The 22,284-nt window shown below is 44.3% G+C and overlaps 2 protein-coding genes across 5 annotated transcripts; one reads left to right on the top strand and one right to left on the bottom strand.

The window, feature by feature from the left end:
• Positions 1–264: 264 nt before the first annotated feature.
• On the top strand, positions 265–3,880 carry SCRG1 (stimulator of chondrogenesis 1). Of its 2 annotated transcripts, XM_075751892.1 has the most exons (3): positions 265–410; positions 688–926; positions 2,506–2,641. In XM_075751892.1, exons 1-3 carry the CDS (start codon positions 285–287, stop codon positions 2,558–2,560), a joined length of 420 nt encoding a protein of 139 aa, XP_075608007.1. In that variant the 5' UTR covers positions 265–284; the 3' UTR covers positions 2,561–2,641. The 2 variants fall into 2 exon arrangements, with proteins under 2 accessions (XP_075608007.1, XP_010301837.2); XM_010303535.2 differs by lacking the exon at positions 265–410 and having other exon boundaries at positions 605–926; positions 2,506–3,880.
• A 2,068-nt stretch (positions 3,881–5,948) lies between these two features.
• Positions 5,949–13,464, bottom strand: SAP30 (Sin3A associated protein 30). Of its 3 annotated transcripts, XM_075751889.1 has the most exons (4): positions 12,564–13,212; positions 10,993–11,115; positions 8,277–8,375; positions 5,949–6,282 (listed from the first exon to the last, which is right to left on the bottom strand). In XM_075751889.1, exons 1-4 carry the CDS (start codon positions 12,870–12,872, stop codon positions 6,160–6,162), a joined length of 654 nt encoding a protein of 217 aa, XP_075608004.1. In that variant the 5' UTR covers positions 12,873–13,212; the 3' UTR covers positions 5,949–6,159. The 3 variants fall into 3 exon arrangements, with proteins under 3 accessions (XP_075608004.1, XP_075608006.1, XP_075608005.1); XM_075751891.1 differs by lacking the exon at positions 10,993–11,115 and having other exon boundaries at positions 12,564–13,230; XM_075751890.1 differs by lacking the exons at positions 5,949–6,282; positions 8,277–8,375 and adding an exon at positions 9,469–9,907 and having other exon boundaries at positions 12,564–13,464.
• Positions 13,465–22,284: the final 8,820 nt, after the last annotated feature.

Genomic DNA, 22,284 nt, shown 5'->3' with positions numbered 1-22,284 from the left:
CTGTAGTAAGACTCAGCTAAGCAGTTTGCAGTACCAAAAAAAAGATATTAAAAAAAAAAAAATAAAGGGGGAAATTCTGAGTAATGCTGTATCACAGCAGAGCCGGCAGCCCAGGACAGCGGCACCTGGCAGCACGCTGAGAGCTTCACCCTCCTTTGCTGTTTAACACTTGGGTTTGTCGAGTGGTCCATGACAGAGGATTCAATCAGCAGAGTTTTTCCACAACTTTGATGGGGAAACATACCATAAATTTTATGTGAGTGACTCTTGTTTCGACAGGCAAAATGGCCAGGAAGGCAAGGAAACACACCTGGACATTTTCCCCTGGTTTGGTAGCAATCGATACATTCACTTACACCTCTGAGAGAACACTGCCAGCTCAAAGCAATTTTCTCAAGGTGAGAGGCCAAAGAATCAACAAAATTGCCAGCAACAGAAGCCTCAATTCCCGATAAAAATATTCCCAAGGTTGTAGAGAAAGTAATGAATATCAATTCTGCTGCAATATTATTTACCTCCTAGGAGAAAACACTCTCCAGCACAGAGGCTCAAACCTCCAAAAGTTCCCAGGAAAGAAAAGAAAAACACAAGCCAGAAAGCAAACTGGGGAAAGAGATCTGTTCAACAGCTACACTCGTGTCACATACCTCATTTCTCTTTAGCCACCCCGCTGCAGGAAGCTTTGCCAAAATGAAGATGGTCTCGGCGCTGCTTCTGCTGAGCACCCTCCTGGGTGCCCCTGCGGTGCCCTCCCGGCGTCCCGCTTGTTACAAGAGGGCCCTCAAAGACCACAGCTGCCACGACATCCCCGAAGGCACGGAGAACCTTCGACAGATCGATGATGGTCTGCAAGATCACTTTTGGGAAGGGAAGGGCTGCGAGGTGATCTGTTACTGCAACTTGAACGCATTGCTCTGCTGCCCAAAGTAAGGCCGTGCTCGTTTCCTGTCAACTTGTGCAGTTCTGTGTCATCACCCATTATATTTCCATCGTTTCACAGTTTCCACTGGAGGAATAAGATACCATTTTAAAGAAACGCATCACTTCAGATGGTTTGAAATTATAGCAAGATATAGCCAATTATCTGATACGCTGCCAGTTTTAAGCTTTTGTTTTTCAGGGGCTCACCTAGGACATACTTAGCATATTTGGTAAACTTGCATGTCCTATTGCAGGGGACTTCAGCAGCTAAATCATCCAACTTTTGACTCTTTTGCTTGATCTAAACTAAATAAGAGAACTACTTCAAATCTTCATGCAAAGCATTTTGCAATGAAGATGTTTTCAGGACCATAAACAAAACCATCTGATTTCTGTTCCATGGTAAAGAACCATACCGCTATTCTAAGGCGTATGCAGATACATCAGTTGAATAAATGATTCTGTGAAGACAGCTGTTTAAAGTGGGAAAGTAAACGGGGAAACAGAAGTTCGCAAATGCCTGCAAGGGAGGGAAAAGATTTAGCCTGAGAACATCGACTCTGCTCTGGCTCACTGGCTCTGCTGACAAAGCTGAACGGTGAAGTTCTCACCGAACTTGGGGTTTTCTGCTGTTGTTTTACAGAAAGAACGAACATCCCAACAAAAATAATATTAAGTTAATAGACACCACCAGCCCACACTGGTTTGAAGTAATAAAATGTATTAAGAGGTATTATTTCATTCAGCTTTCCAGCAACATCTTTACTTCAGGAAATTTAGATTAAAAATATCAACACTTCAAAACTTACCAATACTTCAGGGACACTAAAATGTGATGGCATTATATTGGCAAGAAAAAAATGACTTTTTATGTGCGCTCCTCTAACTACCCAAGTTTCTCTAACCTAACTAATCTAAAATCCAATAACGGGCAACTTCTCAGCACTCCCATAGGGGACTAGATTTGAACCAAGTGGGAATGACATCTAAAGCTAGAAACCTCACGTTCAAACTGAGAGCAGGGTTTAAATAAGTTTTTCATATTTCATTCTCCCTAAAACCAGATATGGTGTCCTCAATCTGAAGCACATTTTGGGTTTCTAGCTTCAACCTCTGAGCTTTGAGCAGCCTGACAAAGCCTCTTTCTTTGACACAAACACATCAGGAGGTCCTCCTTCAACCATCTTGAGGTACAGAAGACCTACTTTGCAGGTCTGCTCTCGGGACAAATTGTACTACATAGTATGCATGCACATGCCAAATTTCTTTATTTTTATAATATTATATATTTGGTAAGTTTATTTTCTCAAAGCTAAAATACCAGGGTGGAGTCTTAGCGCTCTGATCAACGAAAGTTTTGCCATCGCTTCCAAACCAGGCCAGCAGAGGTAGAAAAGTATCTTCATCCAGACCTGCAGTTGCATTTGCATTGCTGGAAGGGCATCCCACAAACATAGTAATCCCACATATATCCCACCATAAGCTGAAAAAAAAAAAAATAATCCACAACTGGAAATGCATGTCATATTAAAGTTCTGATAAACCAATGATCTAATTATTTAAATATCTGATAATATTTTTCAGGCATATTTTCTTTGGACCAAAGATATCTTTTGTGATACCCTGCAACAGTCAGTGATGGATATCAAGGCTGCCGGTGAAGACGAACAGACATCATTCTACAATCACATAATAATGCTTTCAAGGGGAAAACCAAAACCACTACCAACAAACAAACTTCCTTTCTAACCACAAGACAGTGCCACTGTAGACAAATTTCCTTTCTACACCTTTTCAGAATCTCCAATATGTGAGAAGTTCTCCTTTCAAATTTGGTAGCTGACTTAATTTCCGTAATTGTGTAAAAGACTGTACAAGCTCTTAATGCTTCCCCTAGCAAAAAGCCTAACTTTTGTTATTTAGCATAACATTCTCAATTAGTTTGGATGAAGAAACTTCAAGCCTAAGCCTTCATGTCATTAGGAACGTGATTCTCGTAGCAAACTATGGCAGTGCAGCTTCCTATTGCTTTATGGGCGCCACACAGCTAATGCTGTTTTAAGCTACTCAGTCCCTGGCACTTCTGCAGACAGGCTCCCATGTTCTATTTAGGCATCTTAAAATACATGCACCATTCATATTTGAAAATTCCACTAGAAAAAAAGGTCAAACTTCACATTAATAGTACTAAAGCACACTTATGTCTTAATTATGTCTACCTGGTCACCTGCATTAACTATGCAATCTGTAAAACCTTAAATTGCTTGATCTTAACATTGAACATTTAAAATACTAGAACAGTTACAATAGTGTGTATAGATATTCAGAAAGATGTCTAAAGCGGGACTGATCCAAGGTCTGTTAAAGCAACATAAAAATCCACACTTAAGCAGCTTTTTAAATCAAGCATTGTTTGAAATCAAATTAAAATGCTGGCTTTTTATTTTTTAGGCTAGCTCTGTAAGGAAATAGCTAGGGAAGTGAAGACAAAAAGGTATCTCAAAATATTAGAAGTAATCATCTTAATGTTTAAGAGGTATCAGGATCTAGGCTGTAGCTATACAGTCACCTCTCAACACCTACCAACACTGATTGTTGTACAAGAGAAAAACAGCCAAAAATTTAGGTCCCTTTAAGTTTAAGAAAACCCACCTGAACAAGCTAGGCTTACGGGCAGTAAGCCTGGCTTATTGCCTTACTTATAAGAACTCTTCAGCTATCAAGTCAGTCACATGGAATGTATGTAGTAGAGAAGTAATTAGTCTTCCACTCAAAAAGGGTACTGTTCATTTAATAATCTTACACCGTTACACCACAAAAACTGCTACCATCAGTTTACTAGACTTATTTCACACGTAGTATGAAATATGACTATGACTGTTTTTCTTCCTGTTAGTAAATGAGGGTTGGCTAGTAGGCGAGGAGGGTGATTATACATAGCTAATAATAAAAGTTTCAAGTAAATTTGTGTGTACTATTTTTGCCAAGTAATTCTTAGGCTATTGACTGTCAAACAGTTTGTCTCACCGGGCTTTTTGAGCCTGGTTTGTGTAATTATTCCTGAGTCATTTGGGCTTCCTACCAAATCATCAATTAAGGGTAAAAAAACCCCAAACCCATAAATCTGACAACCCACAGTCACAATATCCAAAGTCAGTGCTCTGCTAAAAAAACCCATGGTATCTGTTCTTGTACAAAATCCTCTATGAGCTTCCAGCAGTAATAAGGACACATAACTTCTGTTGGTTGTGCCACCTAGTTTCTACGCAAATCACATCGCCTATGTCTGGCATTCACAGCTTTCCAAAGCAGCAGTAGGAAAAAAAATTAAGGCAGATGCAAATCTGGGTAGTAAAAGTTAGCAGGTGATTTTCCAGTTACTTTCCTTCCACCACTCCTGGCTAAGGGAGACCCATAATCCACTGGAGAAAAGTTTTGCCACTCCACATGCAGCAGGATAGGGTCACTTAAGCTACTATTTTAAGACCGACTTCCCATACAGACTTCCTTTTGTTTCTCTCCCCACTCTCCTTCCTTCCCAAAGCTTCTTCTACAGGTTCTGCCAGGCCTAGGTGAGAATACTCACCCCTGCCACAGACTGAGAGAAAAAGCCTTTCTCCTTCAGATGTCCTATCCACCCCCAGGTTCCCTGGCTGCTTTGCTAACTAGTACTTTGAAGACAACGAGCTGAATTTGTGCAAAGGATATTTAGCAAACAGCTTTACAGTCTTGGTGAAATGGGCACTAAAACATCCCTTCAAAGGAATACCAATTTTAGCTGCCACTAAGCTAGATATCGCTAACCATCTTGAACTCAGGCCAATGCCGCAGAACTTTATTGTGGAAATATGTAAGACACTGCAAGTGAAAGAAATCAGACCACTGAGAGCTACTGGGAAGGCAGCCAGTTTGAGGTTAGGGTTTATCATCATTCAGTTCTATGCAAGTATCACAGGTCAAAAAAAGCAAAGCGGAACATCTTAGTTGCAGTGATAGCAGCAAAGTAGTAGTTTTCAAGAAACCAGATTAACATCAAGCAGATTGGACCATAGAAATACTGCTTTCTTATTTTTCCCCAAATTAAGAAAAAGTCTTCATCTGATAAGGTTAAGAGTTGCTAACTGAAGAAGCTGAAGTCATGTCCTCCTCTGCTTTAAGAGGAGAGCTCTTCTCACTCTGCCTTTTCTTCAGCTTAAAGCAGAAAGAAATCATATTCCATAAAACACACTTCGATCGGCACAATAATTAGAGTCATTCATAATATCATCTTCAACATCAGACTTTACAAAGATATTCAATTAAAAGCATAAGTATCACAGGATATTTTTCTCATATATTACCATAAGTTTTGGGGTGCATTTTTTTTGTTTGTTTGTTTTTAAACAGGCCTGAGCTAACACAAGCTATGAAAAAGAAACAGTATGCCTATTAGGAGATTCCATATTGACCCAGCACAGACTCTGTCTTCCATTGTCCAATTAAGTTCTTAGCCGCAGCCTATGTAGATGAATGGAAAAGTCAGCAGCTAAAGGATTTCTTATCGAGTGGAAGGATTTCTCGGCACAGTAAGCTGCAGCACTCTTTTCATCCATACTTATAGCTTTGAAATTTGAGACCTGCTTTTTTTTTTTTTCCCTTTCCATTTTAATATAGGAACAGGAAGGCCTTAGTGCTTGGAAGCACATATCCCAGCAATGACAAGATGAATAAACAAATCAGAAAAGCCCCCATCAATTCTTGTTTCCAAAGGGGGGAAAAAAAAAAATACATAATTCAGCCATTTCTACCCAGCTAACAACTGGAACTGTCATTTAAAGCCTTTTACCTCAGGAAAAAGAACCTATTGCCAAGTTTGCTACAGCTTTTTTTTTTTTTTTAAGGCATTGCATCATGAGAACTTGAAGTACATTCATAAATATATCCTTGGCACACTTTAATTGAAAAATATTTTAATATTATTACATAATTACTCAAAGCTTAACTATTAGGTACAAGTAACTCACTAAATAAGTTACAGACACACCCACTTGAACAACAATATCAGTGATATTTATTTAAAATACTTTTGCTGAGGAAATTTGTTTTGTAAGAGATGGTTTTCAAACAAATCAGCAAGGTTATGAAAAATAAAACAGACAAACTCTCTGGAGAGAAAGTTACAAAGAAAGCTTTTGCGTATCAACAAAAACCCTCAGTCTTTTGATTTACGGCCTGAGTCTCAGTCCCAACCTTTTCCGTCTAATGAACCCCACTATCCATCTTTAGATCTGGTTTGTTCTTGTCATTCTTCACCGAGTAGATGAAATATGTTAAGGTGTCCTTTTCATTCACTGGAATTGTCCTAAAATGGCAGCCAATTATCTATAAAGGAAGAACGCAAGGAAATTAAATAACAACTCTTATATGCAGAAACTAAAGATTCAGATTTAAATTGACTACATCAAAGTTTAAAAGCTTGATCAAGAAGCTTAAAAAAATAGAAAGGAAAAATCTACCTCTCCAAGTGTAATAGTTAGTTATTAAAAAAGGTAAACAGAAACCATTTTATTGGAACTATGAATTAAAAATAGCAGATTGTACCCTAATTTCCCAAGTAAAAAGCTCAGAAAACAAAAAAGACTTCTCAAAACAAGTACAGAAGTATAATTACATCTGTGTAGTTAAAGCTTGACTATAAAGCAAGTAATGAATATAGAATATCCACAGAGCTACAGCACAGAAATAAGAGGCAACTGCTCATTACTCAGGTTGGAGGTGAGCATCTGCATCGTCATGTATAAAAACATCTAAGACAATACAAGAATCTGAGAATTATAACTGAACATTCAGCTCTTCAAAACAGAGCTATCAATGAAAATTCACCATGCTGTAACCACCAAAATATGACAATCGCTAAACAGTTCTCAAATAACTTTTGTCATTCCAGAATTCTTTCCCTTCATCAAAACAAACACCAGCTTTAAAATAAAGCATGCAAAACATTATACCTGCCCAAGTCTATTCTCTGGCTTTTTGCAGAATATTTTAGTGGATTAAAATTAGGAAGTAACATGGGACTGCTCATTTAACTACCACAGGATGTGTTTAGCCTAATTAGCAAGTTAGAAAGCTTTCTAAACCCCACCCCAAAAAATCAGAGAAACAGTTTGACAGAGTCCTTTGAAGTGAACTTTTAAGTAACAGCTAGAGCAGTGTCTATTGTGCATTAGGACAGGTTACAAGGAATCACATGCACTGCAAAATAAGGAAGTTCTGCAGCTATGGCTCACAAATACCTACAGGTCATTCAAAGCATGTGACAGAAGCAGCTTTGCCTATTTGCATCAAGCAGCATAAGAAGCATAAGCTAGCGCAAATATCTCATGAGACATACCAGATCCTTAGAAATGCCAATTTTGCAGAACAAAAACTGTTTGTGCTTTTTAAATCCACAGCCCTGCTAATTCAAGACCTAGCTGTACCTCAACTCACATATAAGAAAACAGAAGACTCACTTTTACTTGTAGTGGCAGCAGCATTGTTCTTTTACAGCTCAGCCTTGAGATCTCCCACACATTTAAGAACCTTGCCTTTAATCCACACAGATTAAGGGAGAGACCAACAAAATGCCTGCAAAGTACAACTAAGTGTACCACTGCACAAAAGTGAAAAAAGAGTTGCTATACCTCCCTGTTAAGAAATCACCAGTCCTCCCAGGTATTTACATCAGCATGCTGTAACTGTGCAGTGCAGAATTCCTTTAAAATGATACTCACGTGCAGCAAAGATACTTGCATACAGCTGTACTCACATACAGCTTCAGTGCTTTCAGAAATATTGATAAGGAAAAAACCCCCTAATTTCATAGAGATCCCAGTGGTTTTGATTAACATAATTATCAATAGAAGCCTGTTTTTCAGATTTCTATACTTTACATACACAGAAACATCTATGGTTGTATTAACTAGCTTTTTAAAGAGAAGTCTGAACCTTGCTAGAACTTCAGTGCCACCTCCCAGTTTCTAGCTCTTTTCAGCAGGACACTTTGGGGGAAGGTGTGACTGATGCACAGACTATAAATCTGTGACTCCATGATATTCAGGGACACGCAGATCATCTTACTGTTCCAACTCAATACTTCATGCTTTTAAGCAGCACGCACTCCTTTCAGAAGTCAAAACTCCCTCCTCTGGAAAGAACTTTTGATTTACTTGGCTCGGGAGCTGTGGCCAATGAAGAAAGCTAGATAAGCAGTTCCCTTTTGTTCTCCTAAAATCCAGATAACATATGCTTTTTATGCAAGGATCACATTGTATAGAAAACCACATGCCACAGCAAGTTGCAATTTCTATTATGGAACAAACACTCATACATACTTCAACAAGCTGTGCTTTGTTAAGTCCTGGTCTGGTCTGTAGCTTGAAGTGTCTTTTGTACCTTCGAAGTGTGTTTACTTGTAATTGATATAAATCAACCTAGAAGAAAAAGGGGGGGGGGGGGGAAGGGGAAGAAAACAGTCTAAGGATTCAGTCATTAACAGTTCACCTCTCAAAAACATTTTGGAATCTCACATAAGTGTGAACTGTCAGCTCAGCAGATCTCATTTTGACAAAAAACCAAACTCCACCCTGCACCTTCCAGCGGAAAGGAAAACAGCCCAGCTCAGCTCAAGAGCATTTCATTGTTACTGACCATGGCTCTGCCTCCTTTTAGCTGTGGACACTATTTGGAACTCATTATTGTACTTTAATCAGTTCTGGGTTTTTTGTTTGTTCCTCAGTTCACACATGACTAACACAAAGCCCAGTAACAACTTTCATATAACATCTATGAAGATGCTGATTCAAAGGAGGCCCCTATATTGTGATTCCAGCCATCAAATTTTACACAAGTTACATGTGAGATATAGCACATCTGCACCATGAGATAGCATGTATTAGAATCGGGCAAAAAGGCTAGACCACAAAGTTTTCTTGGCTTGAGGTGAGAGAAGAAAACAGCTGCTCTTGCTCTCCAAACATATCCCTGCTACGTAAGCACAATGCAGGAGTTATGTGCACGGGCATAGTTGTCCAAAACTATTTTTCAGTGTGAGTTGACAGTTGAGAGAATTGCACAAGGTTCTCTTAGGGATATAAATACACAACCTTAACCCAGTACTCCCTCAGTTTCTAATCCCATGAACTCTGATGAACAGTCACTTCTCCCAGCAACTGCTTACCCTCCCACCCTCCTTGACAGTGTAAGAGAGCTTAATCAGATGACTGAGTGGGAAAGCAAGCTGAGAAAGCAGGCTGAATGAGAAATTCTGCTAGATCAGTTGCAATTACAGTAGTATTCTCCAACTCACTGCATTAGAGATTGAGGCATTCACTTTTGCTTTAAATTCATTTAGCAGTCTCACTATAGAATACTTAGCAGCAGCGCTACTGCAAATTTGGTAACCTGGCCAGGCTTGATGTGATGCTGCTTTGCATGACAGAGCATGGGTATCCTTTAGTATTCTTAAGTTTACACGACACAAACTCTACTTCCCAAGTCACAGTGGTGAACCCACAGACTACAGCATCATGCAGAGGATTAGTAGCAGCTTTCCACCAGGTCCCAGAACATACCAGTACTGCAGAAGCCTCTTCCCCTCCTGTAGGAATTACTTCTAACAGGTAATGATGGTCAGGACTGACACAGAAACAGGAGGGCCTTACAAATAAGTCTTCAGAAGAATGATACTTCCCCCCCCCCCTTAATAAACTGGATAGCAATTGAAAGTAAAGAAGGTCAAGGGCTGACAGGCATCTAAGGTACACAGTAATCGTGTGGGATGAACATACTGTCATTGTCCCAATGGCCAGCTGAAACTCCTCAAAAATACTTCCCAGGCAGTTTTCTTTTCTGCAGTAGTACCATTAAAAAAAAGCTTGCTTTCTTGTTCTAGAGATATCCATTGGTTATGACATGTTTTATAATTCTTCCATGAGAAAACAAAACAGGCTTGCAGGAGAGCTACCTGAAGTCACACAGAACATTAGCTGCAGACAGAACATTCAAAGAAGCAATCCCACACATTTAACAGACAAACAACACAGCCCAGCATCAGACTACTCCAAGTCCCCTAGAATCCTCTTAGTTAGAGTCTTCAGACTGGAGCCATGTGCCTTTAAGCAAGGATTCTCGCACAAAGTTTCATCACTTACGCTGCTGGTATCTGCAGATGCTGACTGTAAGGATGCCATTAAATCAATACTTATGGAGCAATTTCTGAAGAAAGCTTTAAAAAAATTCCTCTTAGAAGGGACCAAGTAGGTATAACAGCCTCTGCTCAAAATTAACACACTGAACAGCACCTGCTAAACCAGGCTGTATCAGAAATAATCCAGAGTACACGTAGGAAAAAGAGCCTTAGGTGCAGCCTCTCCCACTATACTACACAAGAGGTTTGAAAGCTGCAGTTCACTTTTACAACAGGTGAGAGGTTTCACTGGTCTGCAGTGAAGAAAACAGGTCAGAAAAGCACCATTCTTCTCACTCCTTTCTAGCACAGCTCTCCAAATGTTTCTTCCCCCAACAAGGGGTAAAAACAAGGAGCTACCATCATCAAACTTTCCTAGTTAGACTAAGCCAATGGAATAACTGCGAGAGTCATCTGCAACACATTTAACACAGAAGGATCGGAGGGACAGGGCAGCGAAGCATTTATATCTCAAGTCCTATGTGCAATTTCCTTCAAGTTGTCAACTCCCGCAGAAGACAGATTTTTGCTGATATGTAGCAAAGCATCTCTTCTAGTAGGATGCTGGAGAGGAAGCACTAAAAAGGAGAAAATTGAAACCAGCAGTTTTCTGAGAGAACTAGCAGACATTTAAAAATAATCTAGAGGATTTATTCATTCTGCTCTGCACAATTAATGCAGAAAATACAACGTAAAATTCAGTTAGCTTTTGTTATATTAAGAACTGAGTGAGTCAGGAAGCTTCCCTTTCCTCACACGACCCAGAATAAGGAGAGCTGCAAGGGTGGAAAAGTGGTATCTGCGTGGACTCAGTAGTTGTTAAGAATAGGCTTAACACAACAATTGGGAAAAAATTTAGCTACCTCTGGAGTGTCGATGTCTTGTACTGGTGAGTCACCATCATCATCGCTGCCTTTCCTCTTTCTTCTATTTCTCACACTCTGAATTAAGTTTTTGTGGAAGTCACAAATATACAGATGTCTTGCCTAGAAGAGTAATACGGCATCTTTCAATGAAATCCACATATCTCCCAGACTTGAGACAACCCTCGAGCAACCACAGTCACATTAACTGAGTTCAGGAAGCTTTTCTACTGGATTCTTCTAAATAAAGAACGTGTTATACTACAGACCACTGCCACCGGCTCGGCCCAGAGGACGCTGAGGTGCTGCAAGCGGCCGGTTCAGCAGCAGCAGGCTGCAGACACACAAGGCCAACCCTCCCCCCGGCCACTCATCGCAACTCGGGCATCGGGAAGCAAACAAACAAAACAAGCTTTCGGTTGTTCTTTGGAGGGCAAAAAGCCGCCTCTCGTTTAACACTGGCTCTCATTTCCCATCTATATCCCCCCCCTCCTTGTTTTACTTCACTACCTAGGCCAGGTCAAGCAACACACATTTCCCCCCCCCCCCCCCCTTCTTTCCTTTTAAAAAGTTTCCCTTTGTGCGGATCTGCACGCTTTGGGAGAACTCTCCGGCGCGTACCAACCCCGATTCTCAGAGCTGCGTGTTTTAATAGCAGTGAAAGCCGGGAGCTGCGCTTAGGGACTGCGCTTGCAGGGCGAGGAGCCCCCGGGGCCGGGGGGTCCCTCGGGGCGCACGAAGCCGGGGCCGAGCCGCGGAGCAGTCACGCCGGCCCCCGCGCATTTTAAGCTGCTTTTCCCCCACGCCGGTAAAGCCCTCCCGCTGTACCGGGCAAGGGCAAGCACCCCTCCGAAATGCCCGGGCGTTTTATTCGGCAGAAAGACGCCCGAAGGCGGCCCGGCTGCCGCCCCCTCCGCCGCGGGGGGGGAGCCGCTCGCCCTGCCCGGCCGCGCCGAGCCGAGCCGCGTTGTACGGCGCCTGATGGCTGCCGAGCGGAAGATACAGTGGCAAGGGGAGACGTGCAACATTGCAACACGAGGCGGAGCAGCCGAGCGCTGCCCTCGCCAGGAACAGACACAAACTAGCGCGCCGGGAGCCATGCAGGCTCCGCTCCGGGGAGGAGGAGTGCTTCCCGGCCACGCTGCTTCATCCTCCAGCTAACGCGGGGGAAAACGCAGCCGGTGCTCCCGGCTCTCGGGGGCTGACAGGGGACCCCAGGAGCAGGCAGGAGGGGCGGGCGCTTCCCCCCAACCCTCTCCCGCAGAGTGAGAGCACTTTCAGGCCGTGCTCCTGCAGCGCCAGCCAAACTCCACCGTGCTACGGAAAAGGGAGGGGGGGAGAGGGAGGGAAGGAAGGGGGAAACAGAACTTCCCCGTCGTCAAAAAAACCTCCCTAAAGTTTACTAAAAGCCCCCAAACCAACCAAGCTATCGGACCGGCCCCCGCGGAGCGGATCTGGGGCCGGACACGCCGCCGCTGCCCGGGCACGCACCGCCGGGACCCGCCGGCCGCTTTTGTGTGCCTGCCCCGCCGGCGGCGGCCGTCCCGTGCGCCCCCCCTCCCCGGACTTACGCTCTTGTCCAGCTCGATCTTCACCTTCTTCTGCGAGATGCTCTTCTGGATCCGCTTGCTGAAGCTGGCGTTGCCGGCGGCGCGGCCGCACCGCTCCCCCTCCTCCCGCAGGCAGCACAGCTGCCCGGCCCCGGGGCCGCCCGCACCCCCGGCACCCGCCGAGCCCGCGGCGGCGGCCGGAGCCAGCCCCGGCGGCGCTGGCGGCGGCGGCGGCGGCACCTCCACGGCGGAGCCCGCATTGCCCACCACGGCGGCGGCGGCGGGGTCCGCCCCGCGCTGGGTCACGTCCTCGGGGACGAAGCCGTTCATGCCCGGCGCCACCTACGCAGCCGGCGGGAAGCCCGGAGGAGTGCGGCGGGATCCCGCCCCGCACCAAACTTCCCCGGCGAAACGCCGCGGCCCGGCGGGGCGCTCCCGTGCTCCCTGCCTGCCCTCAGCGGCGGCACCGGGGCGCAAGCCCGCCCTCAAGGGCGGCCAGCCCGTACGCCGCGGGAAGGACTCTTCCCGCCGGCTGCCGCTGCCTTAACCCCGCGGCTACCGGAGCGGCGGCGGTAGCGGCGCCCCGCGGGTCGCCCCACTTCCTCCTTCCCCCCCTGTCATGTGGAGACTCTTCAGCTGTTTCCTATGTAACAACAGCAACCTGCCCGCCGCCCCGCCCCGCCCCGCCGCGCATGCCGGCTCCCCCGCCGCGGGGCGCCACGGGAAATGCAGTCCTTCCCCCCGCCGCCCCCTCCGCCACCGGCGCAGCCAAAGAACTACAGCTCCCGAGGTGCAGGGCGGCGGCTGCGGGAGCGCGGGCGGGGGGCTCGGCGTGCCGCTTTGCGGTGCTGAGGCCGGCGATGCCGTCCCGCGGTGGCGGTGGGGCAGCCGCTGCTCTTGTCCGCTGCGGCGGCGGCGGCGGCGGCGGCGGCAGCGAGCGGGCCGCCCTGCGCTCCCGTTCTCCCGCCGCCAGGAGGCCGGGCCCGCCGTGGGGGAGCAGCGGCGGCGGCGGCGGCTCAGCCCACTTTTAAAAGCCCCCGTTCAACCCCCTCACCCCCCACCCCTTCCCGCCTTGTCGCTCCTCCCTGGCGGCGCGGCCGTTGGGATTTGAAAGGCGGCGGTTCGGCGGCGGCCGAGCCCGGCCCTGCCGGTGTGGAGGCGGGAAGGCGAGAAACGCGCGGGGCAGCAGCGGGAGGCCGGGCGGCCGCTCCCTCGGGGCAGGGATCGCCGCTGCCCCTCGCACGGCCAAACGCCGAAGCTGCTTCAACCGAAAAAGGTTGAGGCGCCCGCGCTTCCTCTTGCCTGTCCTCTCGCTTCGGCATTAGCTCCCCCCCCCGCTTTACTTTTTCTAGCTGTACTGTTTCCGTCTAAGCCCCGCGTCTCGGGCTGCTTGTCTAGCAATTCTTTATTCATTTATTTCCCCCGTCTTCCCTCCCTGCCTCGCTGCTTCTTTTCTTTTCCCCGCTTTTTTGTCAGCCGTGGCCGGAGCGCGGGTCCGGCTGGCCGGAGCGAGGGAGGGCGGTCTCTGTCCCGGGCTGTCCCGGGGCGGGGGGGTTCCCTGGGAGCCGCGGCGCTGCCGCCCACTGCGGCTCTGCGGACCGGGAACAACCGAACCTCGGTCCTTCGTTAAAGCTGCTTTTAACACACGTGTAATCAGGGGTTCGTCCTGCATTCCTTTAGTGAAGGTCTCTGAAGACAAAGACTACTTGCGGCGCGAGTTTCCAGTTTTATCATTGAAAAGGACTTTTTGTTAATAAAGGTGACTAACAACAACAAAGGCTGAGAATGCGCAATTATTTTCCCTGGTGACGAACCGAGACCTCGCTGTGCATGCGACTAGCTAAAACAGATACTGTCAAAATACTTGATAAAGGCAAATATTTTTAGTTTTGAGACTTCACAAAACTACCCAAGAGATGCATCGGCATTAGCCATTTAACAATTCGGCTGTCGACAGCAGAGCGGCAGAAGCAGCAAGCTTTGACCTACTATTTTCCTTCAAGCGCGCTCAAAGCGCACGCAACGAAGGGTGAGGTTTTGCTTTCCTTTTGAACTGCCGCGAATATTCCTTTAAATCTCTGAAACAGCATCTGAGCTGACCGTACTCAAAGCGTAATGATTCAATCACTGAAATATTTGACCGTATCGCTTGCCGTGCATTTCTAGCTTGCAGAAGGAGGAGAGCAGTAGCGGGGAGGCCGGTGAATGATTCGAGGAGACACAGATCCTGCATAAGCCAAAGTTCTGCATGAGCCGGGAACGCGATTATAGCGCAGCTTCAGTTTGCGCTGCAGATGGCTCCTTAATCTGATTGCATAACCTGGTATTAGAGAATAAGGGTAGGTCCCACTCCACGCTCCCCGCAGTCGCCATGGAATGAAGGCTACAGTAACGGAAGCGAAGCTGAGCGCCAGGTCACCCACAGCACTTACCTAGAAGGCACGTTTCGGTGATTAGAGAGGGGAACAGTCGGGAAAAATACCAAACCCGGTTTTGTTACCAGCTGAGCGTGTGGAGTGCCTGGGTTTAACTCCACGCTCTGCTGCTGTATGATCTCAGACAACAGGTGTTTTGCTCACTTTTGAGGTTTCTTGTGATTTCACACTTTCAAATCTTGTGATTTCACACTTTCAAAAAAATGTAATAACGTTAAAATAAAAAAACCAAACCAACAATAACTAGTAACAATGATAGCGGGCCTTAAAGAAGAACATAGGAAGCACAAGCTGGGAAAGTAGGACAAGGGTGAGTTCCAGGAATTCTTCAGTGGAAATCTGGGTCATGAATAGCAATTTCTAGACTCTTAGGCTATGTCTTTTGAGGTCCCTTTTATTTCTTCAGATGGATTTGACCTTACTGTGAGCATAAAATATGTCAATCTGGGTCTGGCTGCTGTGATTTGGTACAATGGAAAGATCATTTCTGCATTTTAAATGTTTCTGATCCTCTTTGTACATTTTGTGAGCAGTTAAAAGCCTGATTATGTTGCCCAGCCGTGCTTGCCAATATGTTAATTTATAAGTGGAATTTCAAGCAGAGTAGTATCATAGTTTCATGATTAGATCACGATAAGACAGTGGTTCTCCTTCTGCCGTAAGCTGCTCATTTTCACACCTGTGCCGTCCTCCTTTGTGCCTGTACAAGCATTTCTCTGGCTGCACGGCAAACTGTATTGGGTTACGACCAGACCAGCGACAAGAAAATCAGTTAAGTTTAACTCTGATCTGCTTTACTGCTCAGTTGCATGATGCCCCAGCAGATGGGAAGGTCCAGTGGAAGGGCAGGATGGTGTGACCGGAGCAGGGGGATGACCACCTCGTTTGGTATGAATGCCTGCTTACAGTAACAAAGAAATCATGTCACTTTTAATCTTGCATCATATGTGGGATCAAAAAATACAAAGAGCTGCAGCTAGATGGGCTTATCAGGCAGTGTGAGGCTTACTACAGGATGGATCTGCAAACTTTAGTGGAGCTTGGGCCCTGTGAAATAAATCACTCGTCATAGAGTATGTTGTTGAAAATGATGGTTTTATAACATAAGCTGTAGTAGTGGTTTGTAGAAGTATTCAGATATAACTGCAACATATATAGGGAGAGATTTTAAATAAACATAAACCCATGCAGTATTGCAACAATATACTGATTAGAGTAAAACTTCAAAAATTAAATCAGTTCAAAGGAAACGGCAGCTCCAAGCCAGCAACTCTGTACACCAGACTTCACTAGCACTTACGGGCCACGCACGTGAGCAGAGCTGAATCGTGCGGAAGGCAGCAGTAATCTACATCCCTCACGGGTGCCAAAAACACAGCACGGGTGACTTGTAAGTGGCATGCAGAAGAAGCTGGAGCTACAGCATCTTGAAAAGTGCGCCTGAATTCGCAGCTCCCGGGCCTCGAAGTCGGCGGGAGTCTGTGGCCCCTCCTGGCACCGAGGCAGGCGAGGCGCCGGTGGGAGCTGAGCAGCTTGTGCCTCTCTGAGATGCCATATGTCCCAGCTCCTGTTAGCTTTTGACTGATGTGTTTTGTAATTCGAGAGAGAAGAATGATAATTGGGCGCATCACCTTGGATATACTGCAAGCACATCGCAAATGTACTACTAGTAATTAAACTTGGAAAGGAAATGTGGCTTGTAACTGTGGATACATCTTGACATGATAAGGTTCAACTGGGGGTGACTATTCCCTTCCCCAAAAGGTACCATTCACTTGAAATCTAAGTGTACGTCAGTGTGCTTCTGTGCACCACCTGTTAGCAAATGGAATAATAAGGAAAACTATCGGTATATATTTTTCACAAGAAATATACATTTTTCTTTGTTTGGATTGTAACTATTTCAATGAAAAATAGACGCCTTTAAAACACTTTAAAAATTCTGCAAATTCCACCGCAGGCCCTGGTGTTTTTGATAAAAGAGCAACTGGCTGTGATAAAGAACAGTGACCAAATCTCTCCTTTCTTATCAGAAATAAGTCCCATTCTTTTTACTGCGCTCTCCTTTCTCTGATTTTCGAATCTCTTTCTCTTCCCACTCCAGCACCAACTAATCGTGATAGTGCCTGTTGCTCTGCCTCCAATTTATTGTCTAAATGTGTTACAGCATAGAGCCCAAAGCACAGGAATATTGGGATTTACCTACTGGTTTTTTTTTTACTACTTTATATGTTTTACAGAAGGATAGTTAAAATGTAACTTTGGATTGTTAATTGTATGACAAATCTTAATCTCTATTAGCACACATAGAGCTTATTGTATATTCAAGTAACATAGTAAGAGAGAAAAATCATACCTTTAACCAGAATAGTGATATTGGTGCAAACCTGGTATTTCCAGGTCTTTGAGTAATCCAGCTGAAGCCAATGCTCCTTTTTTAAGCATTCTGCCTCGTAGAATGGAAACTAAGGGTATATGAAAGAGTTTATGTAACACAAGCTTTTATTAAAAGATTTAAAGCAGTAAACAGGGTCCAAAAATAAACACCGTATTTTAAGAATAATCTAGGTGTTACGGGATTAAAACTGATAAGCCTGTGTACTGTAAAAGCTTTAAAGATCTGTAATACATGCCCCTTAACAGTTTGTGCCAATTCACTTTCGCAATAAGACATTAGTTACAGGAGGCATCAAAAGACCTTCTGTTCCAAGGCTTCCTTCCTACATGCAAAAATGCAGAAACGTTGGTACAGGAACTTTAGATGTTCTTTGTTGAATGTAGGTGACAAATTGTTTGTTGGGGGATTTACAGAATGAAGCAGGACACCTGCTTTTGGTTCTTGAAGCATCAGTAAATGCAGCGTAAAGGAGATGATACCTCAAACAGAGCAGGTGCACGGAACCAGGCAGAGGAGCCAACCTCCAGCTCTGCCCTGAGGTACCCACTAGGTTTCAACACCCCTCCTCCTCACAGGCCCCCTTCAGCCAAATTAGAAGTGCACATCCATCTGCTTGCTTCAGAGTCACTGTTTCACCGATCCTTTGTCCATCCAGGTTCCTCGGATTAATATTTTGTTTCACATTATATTGGATCTCGCAGTCAGAAAGAGACACAATAAAATCATCATTTGTGCTTTTCTGAAATGTAATGCAACTATCTGGAACATATAGAGAAAAAGTATCACCCCCAGAGGTTTTGTTTAGTAACGCAATACAAATTTAGCTATGAGTAACAGGCAGATAGGTGTAGCATATTGCCTAAGAGTTACTTTTCAATCCCTTGAAAGAAATAAAAAGCTTGCTCAGCTTTGTTTTTTTTTTTTTTTTTTTTTTTGTAAGAGAAACACTGTCATATCTTTTCAGCATATTTTTCCGGTCTCAAATGCACTCTTGATACCACAAAAAGCACTGTATCCTCTTTGCAAAAGTCTTACATTTTGTGAACCACTATTTTCTACTTAGAGAAATTCAAATTTGACACTGTCTTTACTCACTGGCTTTTTGCTTTGAATAACATATATGGTTTAAAAGCAGCCTTGAGGAGAAGGACCTGAGGGTGTTGGTTGACGAGCAGCTCAACATGAGCCGGCAGTGTGCCCCTGCAGCCCAGAAAGCCAACCGTGTCCTGGGCTGCATCAAAAGAGGTGTGACCAGCAGGTCAAGGGAGGTGATCCTGCCCCTCTACTCCGCTCTTGTGAGACCCCACCTGGAGGACTGCATCCAGCTCTGGGGGCCCCAGTACAGGGGAGACACGGAGCTGTTGGAGAGAGTCCAGAGGAGGGCCACGAAGCTGATCAGAGGGCTGGAGCACCTCTCCTATGAGGACAGGCTGAGAGAGTTGGGGTTCTTCAGCCTGGAGAAGAGAAGGCTCTGGGGAGACCTTATAGCAGCCTTCCAGTACCTGAAGGGGCCTACAGGAAAGCTGGAGAGGGACTGTTTACAAGGGCATGGAGTGATAGGACAAGGGGTAATGGCTTTAGATTAGATATTACAAAGAAATTCTTTACTCTAAGGGTGGTGAGACATTGGAACAGGTTGCCCCAAGAAGTTGTGGCTGCCCCCTCCCTGGAAGTGTTCAAGGCCAGGCTGGATGGGGCTTTGGGCAACCTGGTCTAGTGGAGGGTGTCCCTGCCCATGGCAGGGGGGTTGGAACTAGATGATCTTTAAGGTCTCTTCCAACCCAAACCAGTCTATGATTCTAGATTACACCATCTTTGCAGCTTTGTCAGAGGATCCTAGAAACTACAGTGCTCACTTACACCATCATGTCCTCATCTGATATGGATTCATTTAACAGAAATGAAAACGGGAAACTTCTGTAGCCCTGAAGGCTCTTCCAGTGCCCTTGTCTTTGCAGCACAGTTATAACATAGATATATACATCTCTAGGTCTGACTTAGCTCTTGTTGAAGTTAGCAGCAGGTTTTCAGTGCCCCTTGGGGGCGGGTGAACACTTCCTTCACCCGCGTCCAGAATGCATCGTTTAGAAGGTCTTTAGAAGGTATTTGGATTCTGTCAGTAAAAACAAAATAGAGTCTGATACTAATACAGATATTTTTATACAAATGAGTAAAATTACATGTGGGTTTGGTGTTTAAATGCTTTTCTGACTTCCTGCAGAGCTCATTCTGGGCAAAAGATACAGGCTTATACTCTAAAAACCTCAAGTATAATGATGGTTTTGGACTGCAGTTGCTTTTGGCTGACGTTACTTGACAATAAACCCTTAACTGAGAAATATTATAGGAAAACGATCAGATAAAATGTTTTGCAAATTTTTTCACAAAAAATGGCCACTAGGCAGAACGTAGCAGTGCTCCTATATTTGGATAGTACCTACCGCTATCATTCAATATACAGCAGCTGATCAAAAGCATTGCTGCTTCATTAGATATTGCCATTCATCTTTAATGCTCCTCAAACCTCAACTTCCTTACTTGAAAGGTAACATTAGAGTCTCAGCTTCCATAACTGATAAAGCTTCTAGCCTTTAGTCACAAAGGTAAGTTTGAGATCCGGTCAAGGACATATCCTAAAACATAGAACACAAAAAGAGACCCCCGCCCTCCAGTTTCAACATTATGGTTTTTAAACAGATGTGGGTTTAGAAGTTGGGTTTTCTTTATCTACGTGTTTGGTTGTCAGTATTTCTTAGTATTATAAACACCACAGATGAGACCTGATTCTGCTATTACAGCTATCCACAGGCACTGAAAGATCCTTACCCCTCTCCAGAAGTGACTGTGGAGCAGGATTTTACATGATCTTGTAGATTATTCAGAATCAGGAAAATAACAATACAGATCCTTTACCTCTTAAACAACAACTCTGATTATCTGTGTTTCTAGTTATATCTTGAAAGTCTGTTCCAAAATGAATTATATCTTCACAAAGTAAATTTTTAACTACTGGACAAGGAGAATGAGAGTTTTATGCTTTTAATATTTGTACATACTACAATAATTTCTCCTTAACTTTGAATAAGCTAGCCTATCTTTGACACAGAACAACCTCACTTGATATTTCCTTGTTTATTTCTTCAAATGCATGAGACAAGGAGTGCTCTGAGGAGCACGACTCATGTGCTCCTATTTCTTTTTCATTTGTAGTAGGTGTTTAGTTTATCGCTGCCAGTGCTTAGGGAGAGCTTCTACTTCACTTCACACATGGTCACACTAAATGATGAGGATTAATCACAGGCCCAAGGGGTTATTATTGAACGTCTTTTTTTTTTTTTTTTTTCCCCCACAAGAGTTGGGGCTGTGGAGTAAAAGCATTAGCTTTTGATTGGTATTATAGACAGTCACATTTTCTAGTAGCATAAGATCTCTGAAACAACCTTCCTTGTTCCTGTAAAACACTTGACAGTACAGAGTAGGGTCTACAATGGGATCCTCTGGAGAAACTATACTTTTATATCATCAGCTGCTGGAAAATCCCACGGGACCTATGACTAAAAATGAGACTGATGAATCAACAACTTCAAAATTTCCTGAGCATTTTCTTTCTAGTCTCAGATTACCTGTGTATCCTATGATCATTTATATGACATGTGACAGCACTATTTGCCAGAAATGAGGAGAAAGTCATTATTCTACCGTGACAACATCTACATTAGCAACAGCACAGGATGTACACCATGTGACCAAAACTTCAGACCCATTTAAGTTTAATGAGACCCACTGAAATTCATTTTAGTGTTTCCCCTGCCTAGACCCAGGGCCAGTGTGTTGACCACAGTGCTTACAGGGAACCAGGCTGTTATCGGCCAAACCCGCTTCTCTCTTCTGGCTGTGGCAGACAGGAGGGTATGATTCCTCCTTCCTCTTGTGGCCGGTGGCACGCAGCCTTGTCAACTCACCCTATTCTCTTTCCTAAAAGATTTTAGAGCTGCAATTACATAGGAAGCAGCTTCTACTGCCAGGTCCAGCTTGTTATTATATTTCTAGCCTTCAAAATTGCAGAAGAAAACAACAACGAACAAGGTACAAACAGAACGTTCTGGTTTGTTCTGTGGAAGTTTCAACACTTGCACGTCCCCATAGGTTGGCAACGTACTTCACTGCGGCAGCAGTGAGCGCCAGCGGCTGGCCCCACACGGGTGTTCGGACTATTCGGGAGACAGACAGCATCACAGCCCCGTTGGATCTGCTCGCTGGATGTCACACCTCCAGAGCCAGACACAGTCCAACCCTTTGTCTTACTGCTTAGAGGGAGGAAAAAAAAATCCTGGAACTATGTTCTAAAATTCCCAAACAACACAACATTTTTATTAGTAATTACATTTTATTTCTTAAGTCCTGTATACCTTTCAGGTAAAGTACCAATGTTTACCAAGGCTGGAAGAGTTTGGGGGGTGGGGACAGAAACATAGAAACTTTTTTTTTTCCCATTTAAACCAATTTCATAGTGTAAATTACAGCTACCCACATTTTAAAGCCCCTCTAAACTGCCTATGAAACCATCTAATGGATGAACAAAGGCAAAGTGCTGCTTTCTTCTCATACCATAGGCATTAACAATATGGCAAAATATAAAGGAAGTCTATTAAGATCTCCAGGGAAAAAGTGTTACATGAGTATCACTTTGAATGTAAATAAGAAAGTAAATGAAAGTGAGGTCTAGAAATAGAAAAAATAATAATTAAAGAAACCATGTTAACCCAATGCAAGTGGAAAAAAGTTATTGTCAAATTAAGACTGAAAAAGTACAGTTACCAATTATTGTGACCAGGAACAGCTGGTGTTCCTAATATTATCTGCACTAGTACCACGAGAGATTTGTTGTATTTATTTCCTATCATATGAC

This window comes from Balearica regulorum, chromosome 4, assembly GCF_011004875.1.
Source record: "Balearica regulorum gibbericeps isolate bBalReg1 chromosome 4, bBalReg1.pri, whole genome shotgun sequence".
Taxonomy (NCBI): Eukaryota; Metazoa; Chordata; class Aves; order Gruiformes; family Gruidae; genus Balearica; species Balearica regulorum.
Note: the sequence above shows the minus strand (reverse complement) of the source record. Positions and strands in the feature narration are given on the sequence as shown.

Excerpts from the sequence above, each read along its gene's own strand:
- SCRG1 (XM_075751892.1), top strand. The coding sequence starts at position 285 with ATGGCCAGGAAGGCAAGGAAACACACCTGGACATTTTCCCCTGGTTTG. Across the intron at positions 411-687 it reads TTCTCAAGGTGAGAGGCCAA|AAAATGAAGATGGTCTCGGC; the intron begins AGAATCAACAAA and ends GGAAGCTTTGCC. Across the intron at positions 927-2,505 it reads GCATTGCTCTGCTGCCCAAA|GCATATTTTCTTTGGACCAA; the intron begins GTAAGGCCGTGC and ends AATATTTTTCAG.
- SAP30 (XM_075751889.1), bottom strand. The coding sequence starts at position 12,872 with ATGAACGGCTTCGTCCCCGAGGACGTGACCCAGCGCGGGGCGGACCCC. Across the intron at positions 11,116-12,563 it reads AGATCGAGCTGGACAAGAGC|GCAAGACATCTGTATATTTG; the intron begins GTAAGTCCGGGG and ends TTACTCTTCTAG. Across the intron at positions 6,283-8,276 it reads ACAAAGCACAGCTTGTTGAA|ATAATTGGCTGCCATTTTAG; the intron begins GTATGTATGAGT and ends CTTCCTTTATAG.